At 39.4% G+C, this 23,391-nt stretch overlaps 1 protein-coding gene across 22 annotated transcripts in view; it reads right to left on the bottom strand.

The window, feature by feature from the left end:
• The window catches only part of SIN3A (SIN3 transcription regulator family member A), a 73,704-nt gene that overhangs the window by 28,034 nt on the left and 22,279 nt on the right, over window positions 1–23,391 (bottom strand). For 21 of the 22 annotated variants that reach the window (XR_014810528.1, XR_014810527.1, XR_014810531.1 and 18 more), the window contains 11 exons: window positions 21,435–21,656; window positions 17,228–17,404; window positions 11,116–11,222; window positions 10,110–10,392; window positions 8,914–9,165; window positions 7,637–7,789; window positions 7,339–7,497; window positions 5,002–5,091; window positions 2,351–2,469; window positions 1,564–1,774; window positions 1,118–1,234 (listed from right to left, as the gene is read on the bottom strand). Coding sequence is in view for 17 of the 22 variants with exons in the window: in XM_084968713.1 (XP_084824839.1) it covers window positions 1,118–1,234; window positions 1,564–1,774; window positions 2,351–2,469; window positions 5,002–5,091; window positions 7,339–7,497; window positions 7,637–7,789; window positions 8,914–9,165; window positions 10,110–10,392; window positions 11,116–11,222; window positions 17,228–17,404; window positions 21,435–21,623 (1,857 nt within the window). In the remaining 5 variants the exon portion in view is untranslated. Of the gene's footprint in view, window positions 1–1,117; window positions 1,235–1,563; window positions 1,775–2,350; window positions 2,470–5,001; window positions 5,092–5,565; window positions 5,751–7,338; window positions 7,498–7,636; window positions 7,790–8,913; window positions 9,166–10,109; window positions 10,393–11,115; window positions 11,223–17,227; window positions 17,405–21,434; window positions 21,657–23,391 lie in introns of those variants that run through there. The other variant, XM_084968717.1, reaches the window with a different exon arrangement.

Raw genomic sequence — 23,391 nt, 5'->3', positions numbered from 1 at the left:
CGTGGTGAAGCAACATGTGGCTCTTCGTTCAAAACATGCCAGAAACAGACGAAGCAAGCGTGAAGGGAGATTAACTGGCAGAGAGCTAAATCAGTATGGATTAAAAAAGTAGCAAAACATCTCCCATCTACAGGAATGAGCAGGGCCAGTTTTATATAATACATACATTAAATAGGATGCCTGTAATTTCACCTCTTTAGACACATTTATCATTCTCTTTTTGTTGTTGTCAGTGAACTAGACATTTAAACACACTAGGGAGTGAGTCCACTTTCAGTACCCCCACTCCTGGTATAGGGGGCTCTCTACCAGCTCATTTCTTCACTCCAGCTCTTTCCTTCCCAACTACTTTGAAATACAGTACCTAACTCAACTTTCTTTCAGAAGGAGCCACATCAGTATCAGAAATATGAGAGAAGAGCTCTAGCTCTCACTGGAGAGTTGGTTTGCTAACCATGTCATGATACCTGCTAAGAATAACACTCTAAGATAAATCATTTTTTGTTGTTGTTATTTTAGGGCCGCACTTGTGGCATGAGGAGGTTCCCAGGTTAGGGGTCGAATCAGAGCTGTAGCCACCAGGCTACACCACAGCCACAGCAATGCAGGATCCAAGCCACATCTATGACCTACACCACAGCTCATGGCAACGCCGGATCCTTAATCCACTGAGCAAGGCCAGGGGTCGAACCCACGTCCTCATGGATCCTAGTCGGGTTCACGAACCACTGAGCCATGAAGGGAACTCCTCTAAGATAAATAATTTAAAACAGCTGCAAAGAAAGCCCACAAGGTCTTAAAATACTCATTTTATATACCATGTAAAACACAATAACCTTCACGCCATTAAAAATTCAAAGAAGTATTATTCAGCCATCAATGGTTAAATTCAGCTAAAAAGGTTAAAGTGGCCTAGATAAATCACATTTGTCATAAAGATATCACTAAGATAATTGACAAAGTCATAAAACATGGTTAAGTACAATCACAACAGAAGAATGTGAGCCTCTCTGGTTCTTTGGTCTTAAGAGCCAACCCTCCCAGGTAGGTATTTAAGATACCCTCTCATTTCATATCTCCCATTTCCCCAAACTTCAAATGATGAAGAAGCTTGTACCTCAAAGCGTTCATCTTCACAACGATAGATATGTTCTTCATACTGAGTTTTCTTGGAACTAACAAAGGTGGAGTCCTCAGACCAGGAGGGGAAGGAGACCCAGGTATCATTTAAAACCTTTGGGTAAAAGAAGAGAAATTGAAACAAAAGTGTAACAAAGCTTTCTGGTGGATGATTAAGCATTCTTAGTAAAAAGAAAATTTTAGAAGGAAGAAACAGTTAACATTACAAGTTTCACCTATGGCAAGTTTGCAAAAGCTATTAACAGAAAAAGGTTCTCAATGTAAGTGTGAAACATTTTCTCAGGAAAAAAAAAAAAAAAAAAAAAAGGAGAGAGAAAGGAGTTTTGACTTCCTCATTCATATCAATTCTCCATCCCTGGTACCACAATCCCTTCTGGAGGAAGTTAAGGAATCAGGGCTAATCTTTTCTTGGGAAGGCCTTACCTCTTTACAAAGAGGAGTCCGTCCTGTGCACTTGGGCTGCTGATAACTCTTTGGTAGGGCTCGATAGCTGGAGCCCAACCGCTTACAAGAGGCATAGTCTATCTCCATAGCAATGCCCTCTGTGGCTCGTTCCTTTGGAAAGGTTTCCAGATGTACAGATTCCTTATAGCCCAGAAAGTTTTTAAACCAATTAAACAATTCTGGGAATTTCCTGAAGAATCAAATAAAAAATTGTTAACTATAAACATGATGCAGTTATACTGAGGTGTGATTACCACTATTTGGTGTTGGGTCAGAACTCTGCTACCACTGGACAAATTCCAATAATAAATATTATTTCCTGCCTAAGAAGCACTACTCTTCTGAATATGTGGTTTCTCCTTTTCTTCTCTTTCTCTAAAGATCAGTTAAGGTAGTGATGGAAGAACTGCACTGAAACTAGACAATAACGAGCCATTCTTCTAATCAAGATTATTGCTTCAATGTTCAGATAATTCTTAATTTGTCAAAGCCAGGATTCTATAACCCTGGAAAAGACTGGCTTTATAAACAGCCAATACCGGTCAGGAGATCAGGAGACCATAGTCTTGGCCAATGCCTTCTTCGCCTACTTTTTTGTCTCCAGAGAGGAACTAGAAGACTTCCCAGAGGACTCTTGTCATGGACATTTTAGGAGTCAACTGACCTGCCAAAATCAAATTAATTTCACCTACCATGTACTCCCACAAACTAGGTTTTATTTCACCTCCATATCAGGCATCAAGGCTAAGCCCTTGATTCCACTTACCCCAGGAAAGGAGAGACTAACTGCACAAGCTCAGCCCGAGAGATCACCTCCTGGTTAAAAATAACAAGACAGCGCAGGAAATTTTCATAGGCCTCTGTACTCCGCAGAGCCTTTCGGACCTTATGGAGACAATCGAAAGGAAAAATAGTTAAGTGGGGAATCAAGAGATCCTGGATTGTGTTTAAAATTGGGGAAATTTGAACTGCTATTTGATGATATTAAGGAATCAATGCTAGGTTTTTTAGATGCGATAATGTTTGGAAAAAAGGTATCATTTTAAAAGAAACCTAGTAAAATACCTACAGTTGAAATAATATATCATGTGGGATTTGTCTCCAAATAATCTGGGATAGCTGTGTGCACATCAAATAGTACACCGACTAGGAGCTAAGAACTGCTGAGGCTGGATGATGGGTATATGAAGGGTCATTTTACTATTCTCTTTAATTTCACATTTGTTTTAAATTTTCCATAAAAATTTGGAAAATGAGACCTTGAAGTAAACAAGACATTTACATTTTTACATGCTTGATTTTCCACACCCTATCAGAGTTACCCAAGATTCTGCTGCCTCTCCTGACTTTATACAAGAATCTTTATAAACACTCTTTTCAAACTCTGGTAATCTTGAATAATGACCTTTTAAAATAAGGTACTTTTGTCCTCTGACTTGATCTTTTCCCTTCCTCCATTCAGAACACTAATAAGCATTTTAATATCCAAAAACCTAGGTGTTCAGGAAGTTTCCATGTGGCACAGTGGGTTAAGGATCCAGTACTGGCCACAGTTATGGTACAGGTTGCAACAGCAGTATGGGTTTGATCCCTAGCCTGGAGACTTCCACACACCAGGTGTGGCCAAAAAAAAAAAAAAAAGGTTCAGTGGCATAGACACAGTAAAACTTGCCTGGCTAGATAAGCAATCTAGAGTTTCAATGTCAAAAGTGTATATATCTAGCACTGTGGGGATTGCAGACCCTCACTCACCAAACCCGGTAGTTTATCAAAAAACCCCTTCCCCAGGCTCTCATATACTTTTCATAACTATCAATCGGTAGACACTATATGGAATATGGATTTTCAAGGCAAAAGATGAATATATACTATTACTTTAATTTGTTAGCTTTTATTATTAATTTTACTTAATATATATTTTTAAATTTTTTAATTAGCTGTTTTGATTTCTTCCATTTTCAATTTCTGCAAACCCATGCCCAGATAAATCACTGGGTGAAAACATAACGAAATTTATTTTATTTATTTTTTTGTCTTTTTAAGGCCGCATCCACGGCATATGGAGGTTCCCAGGCTAGGGGTCAAATGGGAGCTGTAGCTGCTGGCCTACACCACAGCCACAACAACACCAGATCTGAGCCATGTCTGCAACCTACACCATAGCTCAGGGCAACACCGGATCCTTAACCCATCGAGCAAGGCCAGGGATCAAACCTGCGTCCTCATGGATACTAGTCAGATTAGTTTCTGTTGAGCCACGGCGGAAATTCCTCTGTTAGTTTTAAACTTATACAAAAGTAGACAGAATAGTCTAATAAACCCTATATACTGAGCCAGCCTCAACAATCAATACACAGTAAATTTTGTTTCATCTACACCCATTTCCCCCACCACTGAATTCTAAAGCAAACTCCAGACTTTTCAGCTATACACACTTCAGTCATCTCTAAGAAACAAGTACTTCAAAAACAGCAATAAAAAATACTACTCTTTAAAAAAATTAACTTATTCAGTCCCCCTCTCTTACCCTTTCTTTGCCATTTGTCAGTTGTGACCTGGACTTCACATCTGCCTCAAAAGCCCCAAAGGCCCAGAGAGCCCTCAGAAATGGTTCAGGTCAAAGCTAGAGCCAGGGACTATTTTGCAGCACAGCTCGCATAGGCACAGGAGGGCTAGAGACAAATCGAGAGGCACCAATTCTGGAGATAATCATTTGCCCTTCGGCAAAAACCCAAGGATGCAAGACACGGTAAGTCACCACCAGATCAATCCAGGCTGGCTCCAGCCAGTGAGAAGTCTGAAGTTTGCTAGCCACTATGATAAAAGTAGCCTGCTAATTAAACTGACTCCAAGGAGGAAGTCAGACTCACACACCACACAACACTGACTACACCTGTAATCGCAACCCTGTCTGCTCATTAGAATCACCTGGGGAGCTTTGAAAACATACAAGGAAATCAGAATTCCCATTAACCCTATATGCCATACCTCGAACAAGTATAACAATTAGAAGGTTACAAGTCATCTTAAGTCCTCAATAATTAGTATACTGACACTCCTCACTATATAGTTCTGGGCATCTACAATGAGGAGCTCCAAACATCTTTTGAGAGCAATATGCCTTTTTTAAAAGCTTTCTTCCATGATGGCAAATGCTATATTTTGCTTCAAACTACTTCACAAAACCCAAGCAGTCAATGCTACCATTTCTCTAGCTGTGCTAATAGTTCTCATAGACTGAAAGGACCTACAATTTGGAAACTGTTAAAAAGTAGAAAATCCTTAAAAAAAAAAAAAAAAAAAAAAAAAGTCCTACCTAATTATCTTGATGTCTCTAAAACAAAATCTTTTGGGGGACGAGGTTATTTTCTTTGGGCATTAAGAGCTGATATTAAATCCAATTCATTCAACACTCACCTTATCAAAAAATAACGATTCCGTTCCTACACCATGCTTGCTGGCATCTGCCATAGAAGAATCCTTGAGACTGAGCAGTTTGGGTTTCTTCTGCAAAAAAAAGGAAGAATACAGGACAGACACATAAGATTCAAAGAAGTTTTCTGAGTTTCGTTTTCATCTCTGTTTGATAGTTCCATCACTAATCCGCCACTGATTAGTAATTTGCAACAAATAAGAGAATCCAAGTCACTAACTTGCCTTACATCCTGAAAGATTTCCACTCTTTTCTATTTCAGATTGCCGTCGGTTTTTTCCTAGAGGTTCACAGATCATTCTACTCCCCAAATACTCTCTATAAATGGTCACAGCACTACTATGATGTTAGAATTAATATCCTTACTTTTTCCATAGGCAAAAAAATTTAGAACCTAATGCCAATGCCTTGTCTTCTTAGCTGTGGAGGCAGAAAAGTTTTTAAAAAGAGCTGGAGTACATAGAAATCAATCTTTAACCTTCACCTTTTAATCAGTTTGAAAATTCACGAAAAAAGCAGTATATTTTCCTATTAGAAGGAATAATTACCTTGCTGGCAGAAGCCACTCAAACCAGAGTTAAGACTGCTCTTTCAAATCAAATGAATAGGCCATGATATAACTACCAAGCAAAAAATTTACTTTAAAAAAGCCACCTCTAAACTACATGTCAAGAAATGCACAAACTTTGGGAGAAGCTGCACATTAACCTCCGCCACCTTGGAGAACACTCTCTCGCAGGAGCCACAGCCTCTACTTATATTGCCTAAGGAGAAGGCAGATAGGGAATTCTAACCTCCCAATATAGTGTTTCCACCTGTGGGTCATCAAGTGTGGGAGGAGACCAAGATTGAAGCATGTCTCCTGACCTGTTCTTACTACTCATAAAACACTCCTTACTAAAGTGAGGAAATATAAACTACTGCTATGTTCAACTTGCTTCCAAAAGGAGAAACTATTAAAAACATTGAAAAATAGTTCTTCAAAGTGTCAGCAATCCATAACAGGTCAGTCTTTGCGGTCATTTGCTGGTTTATCAGTCCTTTTTTTTTTTTTGCTTCTTAGGGCCACACCTGAGGTACATGGAAATTCCCAGGCTAGGGGTGGAATCAGAGCTACAGCTGCTGGCTTGCGCCTCAGCAATTCACAATCTGAGCTGCGTCTGTGACCTACACCACAGCTCACAGCAATGTCAGATCCTTAACCCACTGAGAAAGACCAGGGACTGAACTCAATGATACCAGTCAGGTTCATAACCTGCTGAACTGCAACAAGAACTCCCTCGGTCATTTCTTACCGTAAGAAGTTACACTAGCTTTTATTCTTTAATTAAATTCTGCGGACACATCTATCTCTTCAATGCTATATGTTAGAATTCAACATTCAATACATACACCTAGTCTGCTCCCTAGCACAGGTGCCCCATATTAAAGAGAAAGGGAGTGGGCTCAGCTTTTTGCAGGCAGACCATCAGTATTGGCTGTAACAAGAAGCATCATGAGATAGGTCACTAAGAGGAGTTTAAGACCACCCTGTTACAGCCCAAAGTTCCTCCTTGGAGATTAAGATGATACAGGTAAGATGTGGCAACCCAAAAGAACCTTGAGCAGGATAGGTCTCTAAACCGAAGAAGAGATCCCACAAAGCATATGCACTTTACTCACAAAAGAACCTCAGAGACCACTGACTTATTTTGGGAACAATTATCGAACTTAATAATCTTACTTAGCACAAAGCAGGCTTAAGGCATCAAATCAAGAAGGGAAAAATTAAGTCTCAGAAACCCTTGGCAGAAACAAACAAAAAATAGATGAGAGTTAACCACAAAGAAGAGAGAAAACATACGGAAAACCATTAAGAACTCAAAAAAGCACAGTAATCTGAACAATTAGCAGTATTCTGGGAGTTCCCATTGTGGTACAATGATATCAAATCTGACTAGTCACCCCATGAGGATGCGGGTTCCATCCTTGGCCTTGCTCAGTGGGTTGGGGATCCAGCATTGCCGTGAGCTGTGGTGTATGTGGCAGACTGCAGCTTGGATCCCGCACTGCTAGTGTAGGCCAGCAGCTGTAACTCTGATTCTCAACCCCTAGCCTGGGAACTGGGAACTTTCATATGCCGTGGGTATGGACCTAAAAAAAAACAAAACAAAAGCAAAGCAGTATTCTAACATTCTTTCACAAGGCCAGGTAAAAAGTTTTGCATTGAGTTCTGAGACATAAACCAACTCTGAATATCAGGATCTAACTGTCAAACCTTGAGCACGTGCCCACTAGAATCGTTCCAGGAAGTCGAAATAAGCAGCTGCACCCACTCTCACCTTCACTGGAGGGGTGGCTCCTGTTCCAGAGTGTCTGCGGATCTGGCAGCCATTCTGGCTGGGCCTCTGTGGCTTGTTGTTTAGTTGAGGCTTCTTTACAGTGCCTCCATGGTCATTTCTCACGGAATCCACCTTCTCAGCAGTTGTTTTGCTTAAAAGCTAATTAAGACACATGAAAAAGATTAATGTTTTTATCAAAGCAAAAAAGTACCTTTCAGAAAAAGTCTCCTTCTGATTCCAGCTCCCTAACTTATCTGAGCTAACCATTCTCAATAGCGCAGTTCTAAATAAAACTTACCACGGAGCTGTTGGCATCTGGTAGGAACTGTCCAAATTCTGACAACAGATCTTCCTGATTTTTAAAAAGACGAGCCACCTGGGCATACACCTCCTGCTCAGTCAACGCTGGAGTGTAGTTTCCTCCAGCTTCCTTGGCATTTCGCTGCTCTTTCTAATAGGAAATTGTAAATGGGAAGAGATCATATTAGAGAGCCACTGTTTCTTTGTTTTTTGTTTTTGTTTTGTTTTTGTCTTTCTAGGGCTGCACCCAAGAGATATGGAAGTTCCCAGGCTAGGGGTTGAATTAGAGCTATAGCTGCTGGCCTACACTACAGCCACAGCAATGCCAGATCAGAGCTGCGTCTGCGACCTACACCACAACTCACGGCAATGCCGGATCCTTAACCCAGAGATCGAACCCTCGTCCTCATGGATACTAGTCAGGTTTGTTAATGGCTGAGCCATGACGGGAACCCCAAGGGCCACTGTTTTGAATGACTCACTTTTGCACACTTTCTGAGATGTCTGACAGGAGCTCTGTATTTTACCGACTTTTGGGCTGTACTTAAGAGGAAAGAAAGACTATGTTTTAGCACCTGTTCTAGCCTCTAGTTTTTAAGTTGAGAAATAAGTGGAAGATGGCGGCTGAGACTTAATTCCTTTTAAAACTAGGGCAGTGGGGGTTCCTGTTGTGGCTCAGAAGGTTACAAACCCAACTAGTATCCATGAGGATGAAGCTTTGATACCTGGTCTCATTCAGTGGGTTAAGGATCCCGCACTGGTTGCTGTGAGCTATGGTGCAGGTTGAAGATACAGCTTGGATCCTACATTGCTATGGCTGTGGCAGCTGCAGCTCCGATTCGACCCCTAGCTTGGAAACTTCCATATGCTGTGGGTACAGCCCTAAAAAGCAATAAATAAATAAATAAATAAAACCAGAGCAGTATATGTGAATGTTCAAGACAGACCACTCCCGAATGATAAAACACAAAATACTAGAGAAATTTCTTTTTATTCTACTGTAAATTAACTATACCACCCAAATCATCATTTAAACTTTCCAGATAAATAAGCATCCATCTCACAGAGCAGTGACTTTGAAAACTGTGACTGGCTGCTAAAATTCAATTAAAATTGAAGTCAGGCAAATCAAACTAGCTTTATGAATGCAATTTCTAACAGGTTAATTTCCAGTAAGAATTCGTGGCCACAATAATGGTTATTTACATTCTTCTCTGAATAGATGTCCACAGAGGACAACCTGGTTAAGACAGGGTGAAAAGGCAACAGTCTTACCTGATATGTGTGCAAAATCTCCAGGAATGCTTTGTAGATGTCTGGTTGGCCCTGGAACCTGTTCTTGATCTTATTGACATAGTTGATGGCATGGTTAAACTCCACAGGCTGATTGTTCTGCAAGGGCGGGGCTGTTCCCAACGAGATTGTCACTGGTGTATGAGGCTGGACAGGTGGAGAACGTGGGGATGCGTATGGTGGGAGAGGGGGAGTCTGCTGACTGGCTGGAGTATGTGCTTGTAGTTGGGAAGGCTAAAAAGAAAAAAGTCTTTATTCTCCTCAGGAACACAGATGGTTTACCACAGGAAAGAAAGTTCAAACTAAAGAGAAATAAAGTGTCCGATCGACTTACATACTTTACTCACTCTGGCCAGGCCATTTTAGCCCAATTCAAATCACAAAGGGCAAGGTTGGAAGTGTAGAGGATTCATACATTGTAATACAAAAATTCAGTCTCAAATGTTCTAAATACAACCTTAAAAGTAGGCTATATCTCCAATTATAGGGAAGAATTTTTCATATGCAATATTTAGCTCACTTGCTCAATAGGTACACATAGAATAGGGAAAGAAACCTCATTCTACATAGATCTTTAATGTCCAGAAGACAATTCAACTATTGCAATAAATTCATATTTAAAAAAAAGTCTTCTCAACCAGCTCTGCCCAACAGAGTTCTCTATATTGCATGACATCCAAATGAGGCTACTGAGCACTTTAAATTTAGCTAGTGAAATTGAAAAGCTGCATTTCTTTTAAGTAAAACACTCCATCATCACCATCACCACCACTATTATCAAGATCTTCCGTTTAGCTTGCTATAACCTAACCTGGTAAATGACGTAAATCTTGTAAAATCATGACCACAGAGACAACTGATCATAAGATGACCGTTTCTGCCTGTGCTATTCAAATACTACCACACAAAGTTGCCATCTGTTGGCATGCTCATGGATTCAAAAAGCCGAAGTTGGGGGCAAAAAGAGTCCTTGCAGGTTGTTGAGGTGTTGATTTAAACAGATATATAAATAATTATGTGTTATGTGAACATGTGCCACATTATAGGGATGTGACTACCGCATCTTCACCGATAAAATTTTAACTTGAATATCTAAGTCTTATACAAGTGGAAAATGCCAAAGGAGGGTGCTTTCTAGGGATGTATGTTACACGGTGCAAAGTTTTCCAAGTGCTCACCTTGCTGACTTTGGCAGGTGGGGGCTGAGGAGCTGGCTGGGCAGGAGCTGGAGCAGACTGGGCTGAAGGCTGGGAAGGATGCTGGGGTGGTGGTTGAGGCTGGGGCTGGATGCCATGGGTGGGGATCTGATGAACCTGGCCAGGAGTTGTCACATTCACCATGTCATTGGTTTGCACCTCAATCTTGTAGCCAGGGGGCAAGAAGGTATTGAAGCCCATGATCAGGTCAGGGTGGCCTTTGAACAGCTGGGACACACGACTAATCACTCCTGGAGTGTCAATGCTGATTAAAAAAAAAAAAAAAAAAAAACAAACATATATATAAATATAAATATATATATGTGTATATATATATATAAACACACACACACACACACACACACACACACACATTAAAGTGGCAAGCTTGACAAACACTCTACCAAGAAAAAAATTCACATTCCACTAGATTCTCTACCATGCAGGAAAATAAAAAATCAACATGAATATTACAAAAGTAATGACACACAAAAACTCTGAAATTCCAAAGTCATTTAGCTTCATATTCAAAGAGGCTTGGTCACGATTCTAAACAGAATATACATTCATGTATGGTAACAGTCCTATCAAGCAGATACTCAGAAAATAAGTCTAAAACTGTAATCCCCACACACCAGAATAAATCATGTATCCACACTGTTCAGATGAATTACTCTTTTATAACAGTGAACCATGCCAGACTATTAGTGTAAGTTAAATCAGTCCAAAAAGCAAGTAGCCAAGTCATTACTAGTTTACTTCCCTGAGATGAAGTACTAGGAAAAATTTTATGCAGAAAACAAAGGTTCAGAGTATTCAATTTTCATAAATAAAGCAACACACAAAATAAAAGCATGACCCTGGAAATGAAGCCCCCCGCAAAACAGCATCCTTTATCTTTCAGCAGATGAGAATAAGCTATATCCTCCTTCCAAAATTAGCATAACAAACACAAAGCTTGAGTACAACCATATATCCATATTTTTACCTCTGAGATTTAAATTCCTTCATGATGTCAAGGAAATCATTGTAGACCTGAGGCTGACTACCAAACTGTAGCTTCACTTGGTCAAGATAGGACAGTGCATCCTCCACCTGAGGCAGGGATAAATCTCAAGGTTATAAAAAAAAAGCCAGCCAGGAATTAGTTTCTAAAAAATGATTTATGCCTAAAAAAAGTAGCATAGTAAGTAAAATTGAAATATAGAGTAAATACACATAACAAAATTTAGAGGGACTTTAAAAAATTATTTACAAAAAAAAGAAAAAGAAGTTCATTTAGTTATTTTAATGTTTCCTATTGAAGTTTAACATGCATACAAGAAAGTAAACACATCGTTAGTGTACAACCCCATGAATTTTCACAAAGTAAACATACTCATGAAACCAGAACCCAGATCATAAAACGGAACATCCTAGAAAGCACTGTGGCACCCTTTCCCAGTTGCTGCCTCGCCACAAGGATAATTTTACTGATTTCTAAAACCATAGATTAGTTAGTTCTTCCTTTTTTGCAAATTTAAATATTGAAAGGTAATATGATTGCCAGTAATAAAACTCACGCTTAAAATAATCAACTCGTAAAAATCTATAGCCTTGCTTTGGAGATTTTTGCACAGATTAGTGAATAATCACATTAATACATCATTCACTTATTTGTTCATTTATTCATTTCAGAAATACCTACTAAGCTACAACATGCCACGGCAGGCCGGACCTAGTGTGAGATGCTTAGGAGTCAATCACAAATAAGCCACAGTCCCACAGAAGTTCATTCACATCTAGCTTGGTAATCATCACACGGTGGGGCAAGTGGGCAATCACCGAATGCCCAGGGAGCAAATAGGAGGGCACCTCCCCCCACACACACATTAAAAAAACAAACAAACAAACAAACAAACAAAAAAACCCTGGGGAAGGCTTCCCACCCAAGTGGTGCCTAAACCGAGTCCTCAGGACGAGTACAAGTTAGCAAAAGTGAAGATCCCTAAAGAAGTCAGAGGCAGCAGCATGGACAAAATTCAATCCCATCTGGTACATTTGGAAAACGGAAAACATTTTAGTTTAGCTAGAGGATTTGTGGTGAAAAGGAAGACTGGTGGTAGGAAGAGTGACAAGATATAATACAGGAGAAGATACAGGACCTAGATGCTAAAAGGCCTGTAAATCTTGTTAAGATGCAATTTAGATTTTTGTTATTTAGGAGTTCCAGTCGTGGCTCAGCAGTAATGAATCTGACTAGCATCCATGAGGATGTGGGTTTGATCCCTGACTTCACTCAGTGGGTTAAGGAACTGCTGTTGCTGCAGCTGCTGTGGTATAGCTGGCAGCTACAGCTCCAATTTGACCCCTAGCCTGAGAACTTCCACATGCCGCAAGTGTGTCCCTAAAAAAAGCAAAAAAAAAAAAGATTTTTCTCATTTGCACTTTAGTGTACTCTACTTAGCTACAGTGTTGAGAACAAGTTACTGCAAGGCAGAACAGATTAAAAGGAGGCAGGAAAACTATTCATCCTTTAAGGCTAACTCATGTGTGAACAACAGAGGCTTGAATTATAGTACTGACCAAAGGAAAAGGGAGAAGTGGATAGATTCAAAAGCTTTTTAACAGATAGAAGTGACAGGTTTGGAGACTGACTAGACCTGGGAGATAAGGGAGCAGGAGCCTTCACTAAACTATTATTTGGGCAGTCACAAAGAGAAACAAGTTAGAAAGACTACAAAGTTTGAAGTCTGATTTAGGACAACTTATTTTTAAGTTATTCAGGAGAACATCCAAGGGAATCCTTACTAGGTGTTTCCTACATTAATTAATTAACAAAATTAATTGTATTAATTTTTGGGACTATACCCACAGAATATAGAAGTTCCCAGGCCAAGTACTGAATCTAAGCTGCAGCTGCAATCTACGCCACAGCTGTGGCAATACTGGATCCACTGTGCCGGCTGGCAATCAAACCTGTTCACCATAGACAATACGGGATCCTTAACCCACCGTGCCACAGTGGGAACTCCATGGGATCATATTTATTTATTTATTTATTGCCTTTTTAGGGCCCCACCTGTGGCACATGGAGGTTCCCAGGCTAGGGGTCAAATGAGAGCTATAGCTACCACCATATGCCACAGTCACCACAACACCAGATCCAAGCCTTGTCTGCCACCTACATCACAGCTCACAGCAATGTCAGATCTTTAACCCACTGAGCGAGGCAGGGATCGAACCTGCGTCCTCATGGATACTAGTCAGATTCATTTCTGCTGAGCCATGACGGGAACTCTGGGATCATTTTAAATTATACAAAATATCAAGTTTAGAAAAGTTTTATAAATAAACATTTGGTTTGATAAGCCCTACTTGTGGTCATTCAGGTGTTTTCCTATGGCACAGCGAGTTAAGGATTCAGTATTGTCACTGCTGTGACACCGGTTATACCCCTGGCCTGGGAGCTTCCACATGCCGTGGGCATGGCCAAAAAACTCAAAAGACGAAAACCCCCAATCATTTGATGGTTGTTCTTTTGGTACTTTATAAATAACATGACAATTTTGTTCAAGTTCAATGAACTACTTAATTCATATTCCAAATTTTCCACACTGAAATGTTTCAATAATGACCAAGCTAAAGGAACAAAGACTTCAGAAGGTATTTAAGGATAGCACTCAAAATCACATTAACAGAGGAGTTATCGAAAATAAATAAACACACCAAAAAATTAAAAACAAGCACTCCTTGGTATTATAATAAGTACACGCACAGAGAAAAGGAGAAATCTGAAGGAAATTAAATATGATATGTGTGTGTGTGTGTGTGTGTGTGTGTGTGTATGTGCATGAAAAGTGCAAGTCATAAAGAACTACTATTTAAAAATTAGTTATAAGGGGTTCCCACTCTGGTGCAGTGGGTTAAGAATCGACTGTAGCAACTCTGGTCACTGCAGTGGTTCAGGTTTGATCTCCAGCCCACATTGCGGGTTAAAGGATCTAGCATTGCTGGGCTGTGATACAGGTCACAGCTGTGGCTTGGATTCAATCCCTGGCCAGAGAACTTCCAAGTACTGTGGTGCAGCCATAAAAAATAAAAAAAAATAAAAAATAAAAATTTCAATTTAAAATTTTTTAAAAAATGGAGTTCCCGTCATGGCTCAGCAGTTAACAAACCCAACTAGTATGCATGAAGATGTGAGTTCGATCCCTGGCCTCTCTCAGTGGATTAAGGATCCAGAGTTACTGTGAGCTGTAGTGTAGGTCAAAGATGAGGCTCACATCTTGTGTTTCTGTGGCTGTGGTATAGGCCAGCAGCTACAGCTCCAATTCAACCCCTAGCCTGTGACCCTCCATATGCCACTGGTGCAGCCCTAAAAAGACACAAATTTTTAAAAATAAAAACAAGTTATGGAGTTCCCATATCATGGAGCAGCAGAAACGAATCCGACTAGTATCCATGAGATTGTGGGGTATGATCCTTGGCCTTGTTCAGTGGGTTAAGGATCCGGCATTGCCATGACCTGTGGTGTAGGTCACAGACACGGCTTGGATCTGGCATTGCTGTGGCTCTGGCGTAGGCCGGCAGCTGTAGCTCTGATTTGACCCCTAGCCTGGGAATTTCCATATACCACAGGTGCGGCCCTAAAAAGACAAAAGACAAAAAAATAATAATAATAAAAATAAGCTATAAAATAACACTACGGTTAAAAAATCCAGCATGACACCTATATTATAAATGAAATCCTTGATGTAAGAATAATGAGGACATTCTCTTGTTACCTAAAGTATAGTACAAATCTTTAGAAAGGCACATACACAGTTCTAGGAATCACAACTTAGAAGAAAACAACAACTAAAAACCAGTCATTGAAAAGCTATAGGTTTAAGGAAGCATTTGGGGAGACCCTTAGGCTTTGCTGATGCATCTTCCTGGCTCACCTCAACAGGCATTTATTATTAAGATCCCCAACCTCTCAAAGCTCATAATCTTGTTGGGGAGACAAACACAAACAACTGTAAAGAGAACTTGCTAAATATGTGCCAAATATCTATGCTGCTGGCATTTAGCAAATAACTAAATCACACCAAACATGCCTCAAATTATTCAAATCTTCCTTGTCATCAATCTGCCAAAGACAAAAAGAAAGTATAGACAATGCCAATGACTGAAATAACCTAGTGTTCTTTCACTGAACATTTTCTTAGTATAGAATATAAATGATTTATTGAAGTTGATTCAAACATGTGAAAAGCATTTTAAAACTGATCCCAAAGTGGCAAGCAATGTGGGAATACTGAATGAAATTACATGGAGATACAAGAAAACATTTCACCCCCTCCTCATTAGAAAGGAAATTCAGCAAGTTATTATGTCCAGGAATCACAGCTTGTAACTAAAATCAGAGCTTGTAACTAAAAGAACAAAGCAAGAAGTCCTAACTCTACCTGTGACTCACTCTATAACCCCAACTTCAAAGCCCTTTCTCGCTTCCTTGACAGCTTCTGCAAAACATACAAAGCACAAATCTATAGACTTATACTCAAGTGAGGAAGGAGAATAAAATAGGTGCTATGCTTTGATAGGGCTGGCTGGAAAAGGGATGTAGAAATAAATTTATTTTTGTTAATTTAATAGCAAATGTATTAGCTCTTTTGCAGCATTAAGGTATTAACTGCAGAATATAATATTAATGTGGAATTTTTGCACCAAACCAACCTAAAAAAATATTTTCAGAACTTTGTGAAGTGTTAAGTCCATAGCAACAATACATTTTGGTACCGAGCCATCACTCTACAAGCAGAGAGTAAAAGTGTTTTGAGGAAAACATCACTATAACTTACAAATATTTTCCCAAAGATAGAACCCAGAGTAGTTTTAGGCGCAAATAATCTGCATTCCCTTTAAAGACTATGCTTATGGAGTTCTCTTGTGGCACAGTGGGTTAAGGATCTGGCACTGTCACTGCTGTAGCAAGGGTTCAATCCCTAGCCTGGGAGCTTCTACATGCCACAGGCATGGCAAAAGAAAAAAAAAAAAAAAAAAGACTACGCATATGTATAGTCAACTCTTAATTATTTAAGCTAATACAGACAGTAAATTTTACGAAAACCCTCCATATAGCTTTGCTTTGGTGTACTTTTTATTTACGTAATATTTAATTTCCTTAGTCCAATATTAAAGTTCCTGAGAACCCAAACTAATGAAGGCAGGACTCAAGGAGAACTAGGTTAAGTATCAAGAAAAGTAGAGGGCCAAAATATTTGCTACACATGGATATGTCATTCATTCCTACTTGTAAGCTACTTGATACAATTAGGCTGGTATGACCAAATAAAGATCCAATGTCTTACCTCTTTATAGTCTTTAATTCTGAATTTCTTGCATTTAATTTTATATTTTATATAAATGTAAAACTAGAAAAAGTGAAATCTAGAACGTTTGCTACCATAATCATACATTGTGAAAAGTAACACTCAAAAAAGAGAAGGTTAGCTGGAAATATACACTTCACTTCTCCACAGATGCCTCATGAATTTCAAAGCACTGAAAAGCTACAGTATATATTCAACAAGATCAGATGAAAACACTGACACTTCATTCACAATTATAGCCTTCCCCAAACTTCATAAAGGTTCATCCAAAGGAGTATGTGTTTTAATAAGGATAGACTTGATGATGCCAGCCAGTTCAGCTATTCATAAACAGGAATAAAAAAGATTCAACCTTAAGATAATACTAGGTCCATTTATTGTACAGGACTGTAGCCAACCATGTGTATACTAATAAAACCTCATTCCTGCTAAGAACTAGGAGTTCAAACGGAGGCTTCTAAAAAAATGGACTTTTTTTCTTGTGAAAATAGCTTCTCCACCCTGGAATGTTTGAATACCATGCATTCATACATTTCGAAAACAGTTCTTGAATGTGTTATCTGAATAAAGCACTGGTGCTAAGACAGGAAATCTAAGTAGGTTTCAAAACAAAAACAAAGTTAAAACTTGTTGGGATTCAACTCCTCCTAGTCTTGTTAAAAGCTGTAACACCACCACTAATAGGCTGAAGCCAATGCTGCCTGCTAAGGGAGAAATGCAAGAAAAGGAACTGAATACCACCTTGAGCCTCTGAAACTGCTGCTGTCCCTGCACTGGTGCAACTGGTGGAGCTGGATGAGCATGACTCTGGACCACCTGGCCTCCATGGGGCTGCACAGCTGTTGGGTGATGATGGCTGCTATGAACCGCTGCTATGGTGGGCCCATGACTGCCAGAGCTCTGTGGCACGGCTGAAACCTGGAGCGGATGACATACAGACAAGAAGCTTTAAGGCTTCTGCATTCCTCCTCAAATGCATCTAAAGAACATACACCCATATCTTTGCATACACAAAGATAGTTAATTATAAACAAAAATTTCCCACAGAAAGGAATTAGTGAAATAAATTATAGCCCACCCATATTACAATCCTCTGCAGCTATTAAAAATTACATAGCTCAGTACTTCTCAAACTATGTGTAGTGAAGAACCAGTTTTTCTTTTTTCTTAAATTCCAATCCATCATGGGCCACAAGTTTATAAAATACAATAAAAATAAATTAATAGAAAAGTGAGATTAAAAAATACATAAGCTCATAATTTTCATTACTTATTTTACAGATATAAAACTACAATGTCCAATTGCTACAAAAGTTTCTAAACACTCTATTTCCGTACTTATCTCATTATAGACTAGTAAAAAAGTACTCACATCAGCCATCTGTGGACCAGTTTGAATAGCACTGATATAGATGCATATATTTTATGTTAAAAAATGTTCGCAATCCATAAGTTGAATGTGTTCATGTGTTGCATATGGATTTAAATTTTTTAATTTCTTTAAAAAGCAAATTACAAAGCAGTATACATAATACAATAAGATTTTATATCCTAAACAAAATACATAGTAAAATGTTAGCTCTAGTTATATAGCTAACTATATATAGCTATAGTTATACAACTATAATATGGTTAAAATATATAGTAAAATCTTATCCTGTGGTGGTGGGAGTAGACAAGATCTTTATTTTGTTTTGCTTAGCCTTATTTGTTACTTCTAAAATAAAGAAAAAATTGTTTCAAATTGTTGGTGGTTTCACCTCAAACATATTTCTTTTCTATTCTCTCTCATATTCTTATAAGTTTAGGAGAAAAATAAAAGCCCAAGCCCATTCCCTTCTATTTCTATTACAAGAAATGCTATATAAAATTTCCAAAGCTTTTAAAAATGTCCTATTTCGGAACTGTTAATCACTGTAGAGTTACTGTAGAAGACAGCTAAGGACAACCTGATTTGACACATCTCCAAAATAAAGAGACCAAATGGCATGAAATTTTAAAACAATATAAACTGTGTACTACAATTTAAAAGACAATATTTTTTCCCCCCAGTCCCCACAAATTTACAAAGATTACCCTGGGCAGAGCAGAGGATGGAAAACAGAGCAACTATTTACAAATTCACAGAAACAATAAACATTAGGAGTAAAAAGAAACTAGATAATTCTAAAAGCACTAAAATATCTCTTACAAAAGTTATTAGTCTGAACTTCTATATTCTAACATGAATGTGCTGAAGTTTTTTACAAAATTTAACTGGAGTTTATATAAATATTTGAGATGGTTGGTTTTATAAGAGCACATTATAGTTTCTAGTATAGGAATAAATGAAACTATCCCAAGTGTAGGAAAGCATGGTGAACCAGTTCAAATAATAATAATAAAAAGTAATCTTTCTCTTCTACAAATCCTAGCCTAATAATTTGATCTGTAGCAGTTCTGACTGTAGCATCCAGCCCCACATGAAAGCACTATACTGAAGTTCCCATTGTGGCTCACTGGTAACAAACCCAACTAGTATCCATGAAGATGTAGGTTCAATCTCTGGCCTCGCTCAGTGGGTTAAGGACCCAGTGTTGTCGTGAACTGTGGTGTAGGTCGCAGACGTGGCTTGAATCCCATGTTGCTGAGACTGTGGCACAGGCCGGCAGCTACAGCTCCAATGCAGCCCCTAGTCTGGAAACGTCCATATGTTGAGGTGAGGCCCTAAAAAAAAAAAGAAAGAAAAGCACTACACTGTTTCAAGAGGGACTCCAGGAGAGGACTGACACCTAAGGAATTACCATTTCCTACTTCGCCTGGGTTTCCCTCTTCCTTGACTATTTTCTTATAATAAATTCCCAGAAATAGAAATGCCAGGTAAAAAAAATAACTAAAGAATCTAACACAAATTGTCAAACTGCTCTCAAGGAAGATTATACCAATTTATGTTCCCAGTACCAGCCACATCATTTAAAAAGTCACTGATAAGTTAGGTAGAAGGCCTCTCCAGACCAGTGAAATAAATTATGTTCACACTGACCTGGAAGAGAATACTACACATGCAATGATTTTTTTTTTTAATTACTTGGATTTATACATATATATTCAAGTGGAAAGTTGTCCACTACATAAAGTGAAAACAAGAAAAGACAGAACAATATATAATACATGGTCCAAATGTATAAAGAGAGAAGTGTATCTAGATAACTAAGCAGGTAAATACACTTGCGCAAGCACGTAAATTTTTGGATAACCACGAAATGCACCAGGGGGATAAAGTCTGAGGGGTCAGAGGAAGAAGTCATCTTCTATGATTTCTTTTCAAATGATAACATTTACTTTCATAATTGAAAAGGACAAAAAACAAATCTCTTCTATTTTTACAAAACAGAGTGAATAGACAAGAGATGAATGATCAGTAATGACCAGGATGTGCAATGATAGGAATATACAGTATCAGTGTAAATATATATAAATTGGTATAGCTCTGAAAAACTGCTTGCCATTACCTGCTAAGAGTGAAGATATGCATACCCTATGACCCAGCAATCCCTCTCCTAGACACTCAAGAAACTTCCTACTGTGCCCTCAGACCTACTGAATGGTCTGCAAAAATAAGAAGCTTACACCAGGATATAAACTAGTTCACTAATAGACGCACTGTTTAATTCTGCTGCCTTTTTCCCTCCATAGCAAGACTCTCTATAAAAAAGGTTATGTGTTGACTAGCATTCTGGTACAAGCTTAGCTAGTTGTGGATGGCCAATGTGAGTACCACTGCACTGGTAGAACCTGAGCACGTTCACCACGATTCCTCTCTAACAGCGAAAGTCTGGAAACAGCCTGATAGTCCAGTGACAGAAGAATGGATAAACTGGATATATTTCATAATTCATATGGTGAAAATGATTCAATTGGTCACACACAAAAATATGGATAAGTCTTGGGGCAGAAATTGGCACAACACTGTAAATGAACTAACCCCTAATAAAAATTTTTTTAAAAAGTGAGTCTTGGGTGTTCCCGTCGTGGTGCAGTGGTTAACAAATCCAACTAGGAACCATGAGGTTGTGGGTTCGATCCCTGCCCTTGCTTAGTGGGTTAACGATCCGGCGTTGCCGTGAGCTGTGGTGTGGGTGACAGACGCGGCTTGGATCTCGCATTGCTGTGGCTCTGGCGTAGGCTGGCACTACAGCTCCGATTAGACCCCTAGCCTGGGAACCTCCATATGCCTCAGGAGCGGCCCAAGAAATGGCCAAAAAAAAAAAAAAAATTTGAGTCTTGGAAACACTGAAAAAAAAAGTCAAAGATGAAAATATACAAGTTTTCAGTTATATAAAAGTTCAAAAATATCCAACTACACAACTTTATTGCCAAGAGGCATAAACAAAATTATTTTTAAAAACTAAAGAAATCAAGAGTTCCCGTCGTGGCACAGGGGAAACGAATCCAACTAGGAACTATGAGGTTGTGGGTTCGATCCCTGGCCTCAATTACGGGTTGAGGATCCGGCATTGCTGTGAGCTGTGGTGTAGTTCACAGACGCAACTCGGATCTAGCATTGACATGGCTGTGGTGTAGGCCGGTGGCTACAGCTCCGATTCAACCCCTAGCCTGGGAACCTCCATATGCCATGGGTGTGGCTCTAAAAGGACAAAAAGACAAAAACAAACAAAAAAACTTAAAGAAATCAAAGAATGATTATGTTCAGATTAGTGGCTACCTCTGAAAGGAGTGAAAGGAAAGGGGTTCAGGGAGAGATACAGTTAACTTTAAAGGTCACAACAACATCTTTTATAAAAAGCATGTGGTGAATATACAAGTGTACACCGTTTACATTATTTTTTTATGCCATATGTATATCCCATGGTTTCTTATATCAGAATGTTTAATACAATTTTTAATTAGGTTAAATCATCAATGTTCCTCCCTCACCCTCTAGTCCCTTGGGTGGGCTCCAGTTTACCTGATAACTGGGTGTCACAGAGTACTGAATTCCTGTGGCTGACTGCATGGTCTCAGACACCGCTTCATACACGGGAGGGGCAGGGGCAAGCACCCGGTGCTGATGAGGAAAAGCCTCTGTGCTACCAGGGATCCGACGCTGCTGGGCCGCATACACCGGTGACTCCTGGTCATCCAAACGTCGCTTCATTCTGCGTTCATGCTCAGGGATGCACTACAAAACCTGCAGAAACCACAAAGCAATGACATGAAAACCAAACAGCATTCTCAACATGTGTACAACCAGTCACCCAAACTTAGTATAAGCTCAACTCCCCAAATTCATGATTATCTACTTTATCCTAGAGATGATCAATGTGTAGTCTGAGTACATGCTAGCGCAGACACCCTCAACAGTGGACAGATTATCAAAACTAAAAGACAAAAATTTAAAAATAACATAGCTTGTATTACTTTGGTCCTACAGAATTGAAAAATAACCTCTAATTTAAAAACACACAAATACACCTTTTTTAATTCTTTAGTTTTCTCAAATGCCATTATTCCTAATAGTAATTACATTATTTACATGTTATAAAAACATTCAAGGAGTTTCCTGGTGCCCTAGAGGTTAAAGATCTGACATTTGTCACTGCTGTGGCTCAGGCTTGATTCCTGGCTAGGAATTTCCACATGTCGCAGGTGCAGTCAAAAATAAATAAATAAATAAAATTCAAGTGTTTCTTCCTAATGCCTCTCAAAAGCTAGTACTGTAACTGTGGTCTAAAAATAGGAGTGAATGGAGTTTCCTTCATGGCACAGCGGAAATGAATCCGACTAGAATCCATGAGAATGCAGGTTCAATCCCTGGCCTCGCTCAGCATGTCAGGGATCTGGCATTGCTGTGATCTGTGGTTTAGGTCACAGACATGCCTCAGATCCTGTGTTGCTGCAGGTGTGGTGTAGGCCGGCAGCTGCAGCTGCAATTTGACCACTAGCTGGGAACTTCCATATGCTGCGGGTTCGGCCCTAAAAAAAATAAAAATAGCAGTGAATGAACTGTTTCAACAATTAAATGGTATCACGGAAAGAACTCTAGGCCAGTAGTAAGAGGAGAATGATTCTAGACTTGCCAATTTAAGAAGCCATGTACACATCAAGTTCCTCCTTCTGTGTGTTTCTCCAAATACAAAAGAAGAAGGTTGAAACAGACCACTTCTAAGGTTACTCCTGACTTTAACATTCTTTTTTTTCCTTTTCTTTTTTGCTTTTCAGGGCTGCACCCACAGCATATGGAGGTTCCCAGGCTAGGGGTCTAATCGGAGCTGTAGCCACCTGCCTATACCACAGCCACAGCAACACCAGATTTGAGCCGTGTCTAGACCTACACCACAGGGTGCGGCAACGCCAGATCCTTAACCCACTGAGCAAGGCCAGGGATTGAACCCGCAACCTCATGGTGCCTAGTTGGATTTGTTCCCTCTGTGCCATGAGGGAAACTCCCCTAACATTCTTTAGTCCTAAAGATATTCCAGAATCCTTTAGTTTAATAATCCCCCTATAGGAGAACATTTCCTTTCTTGAAGGACACAAAAAGTCTAATAACACTCTGGCCAGGAATCCGGATGAGTCTTTTCAGAGCTTTTTCAAAATCAGTATCATTAACACAGCATATCAATGGAAAAGAATGTTCTAGTCATCCAAAGACAAAATGGAGCTAAACCCTACTACTTTTTTGGTCACAAAAAATATCTTTAGGAGTTCCCATTGTGGCATAGTGGTTAACAAATCTGACTAAGAGCCATGAGGTTTCAGGTTCGATCCCTGGCCTTGCTCAGTGGGTTAAGGATCTGGCGTTGCCGTGAGCTGTGGTGTAGGTCGCAGACTCGGCTCGGATCCCGCATTGCTGTGGCTCAGGTGTAGGCTGGTGGCTACAGCTCCGATTAGACCCCTAGCCTGGGAACCTCCATATGCCTCGG

This window comes from Sus scrofa, chromosome 7 (assembly GCF_054392235.1).
Source record: "Sus scrofa isolate SSC_HxYL_T2T_F1_AM1 chromosome 7, Sscrofa_HxYL_maternal_Yorkshire_Landrace_v2.0, whole genome shotgun sequence".
NCBI classification, from domain to species: domain Eukaryota; kingdom Metazoa; phylum Chordata; class Mammalia; order Artiodactyla; family Suidae; genus Sus; species Sus scrofa.
This window is presented reverse-complemented; position numbering and strand designations above follow the sequence as displayed.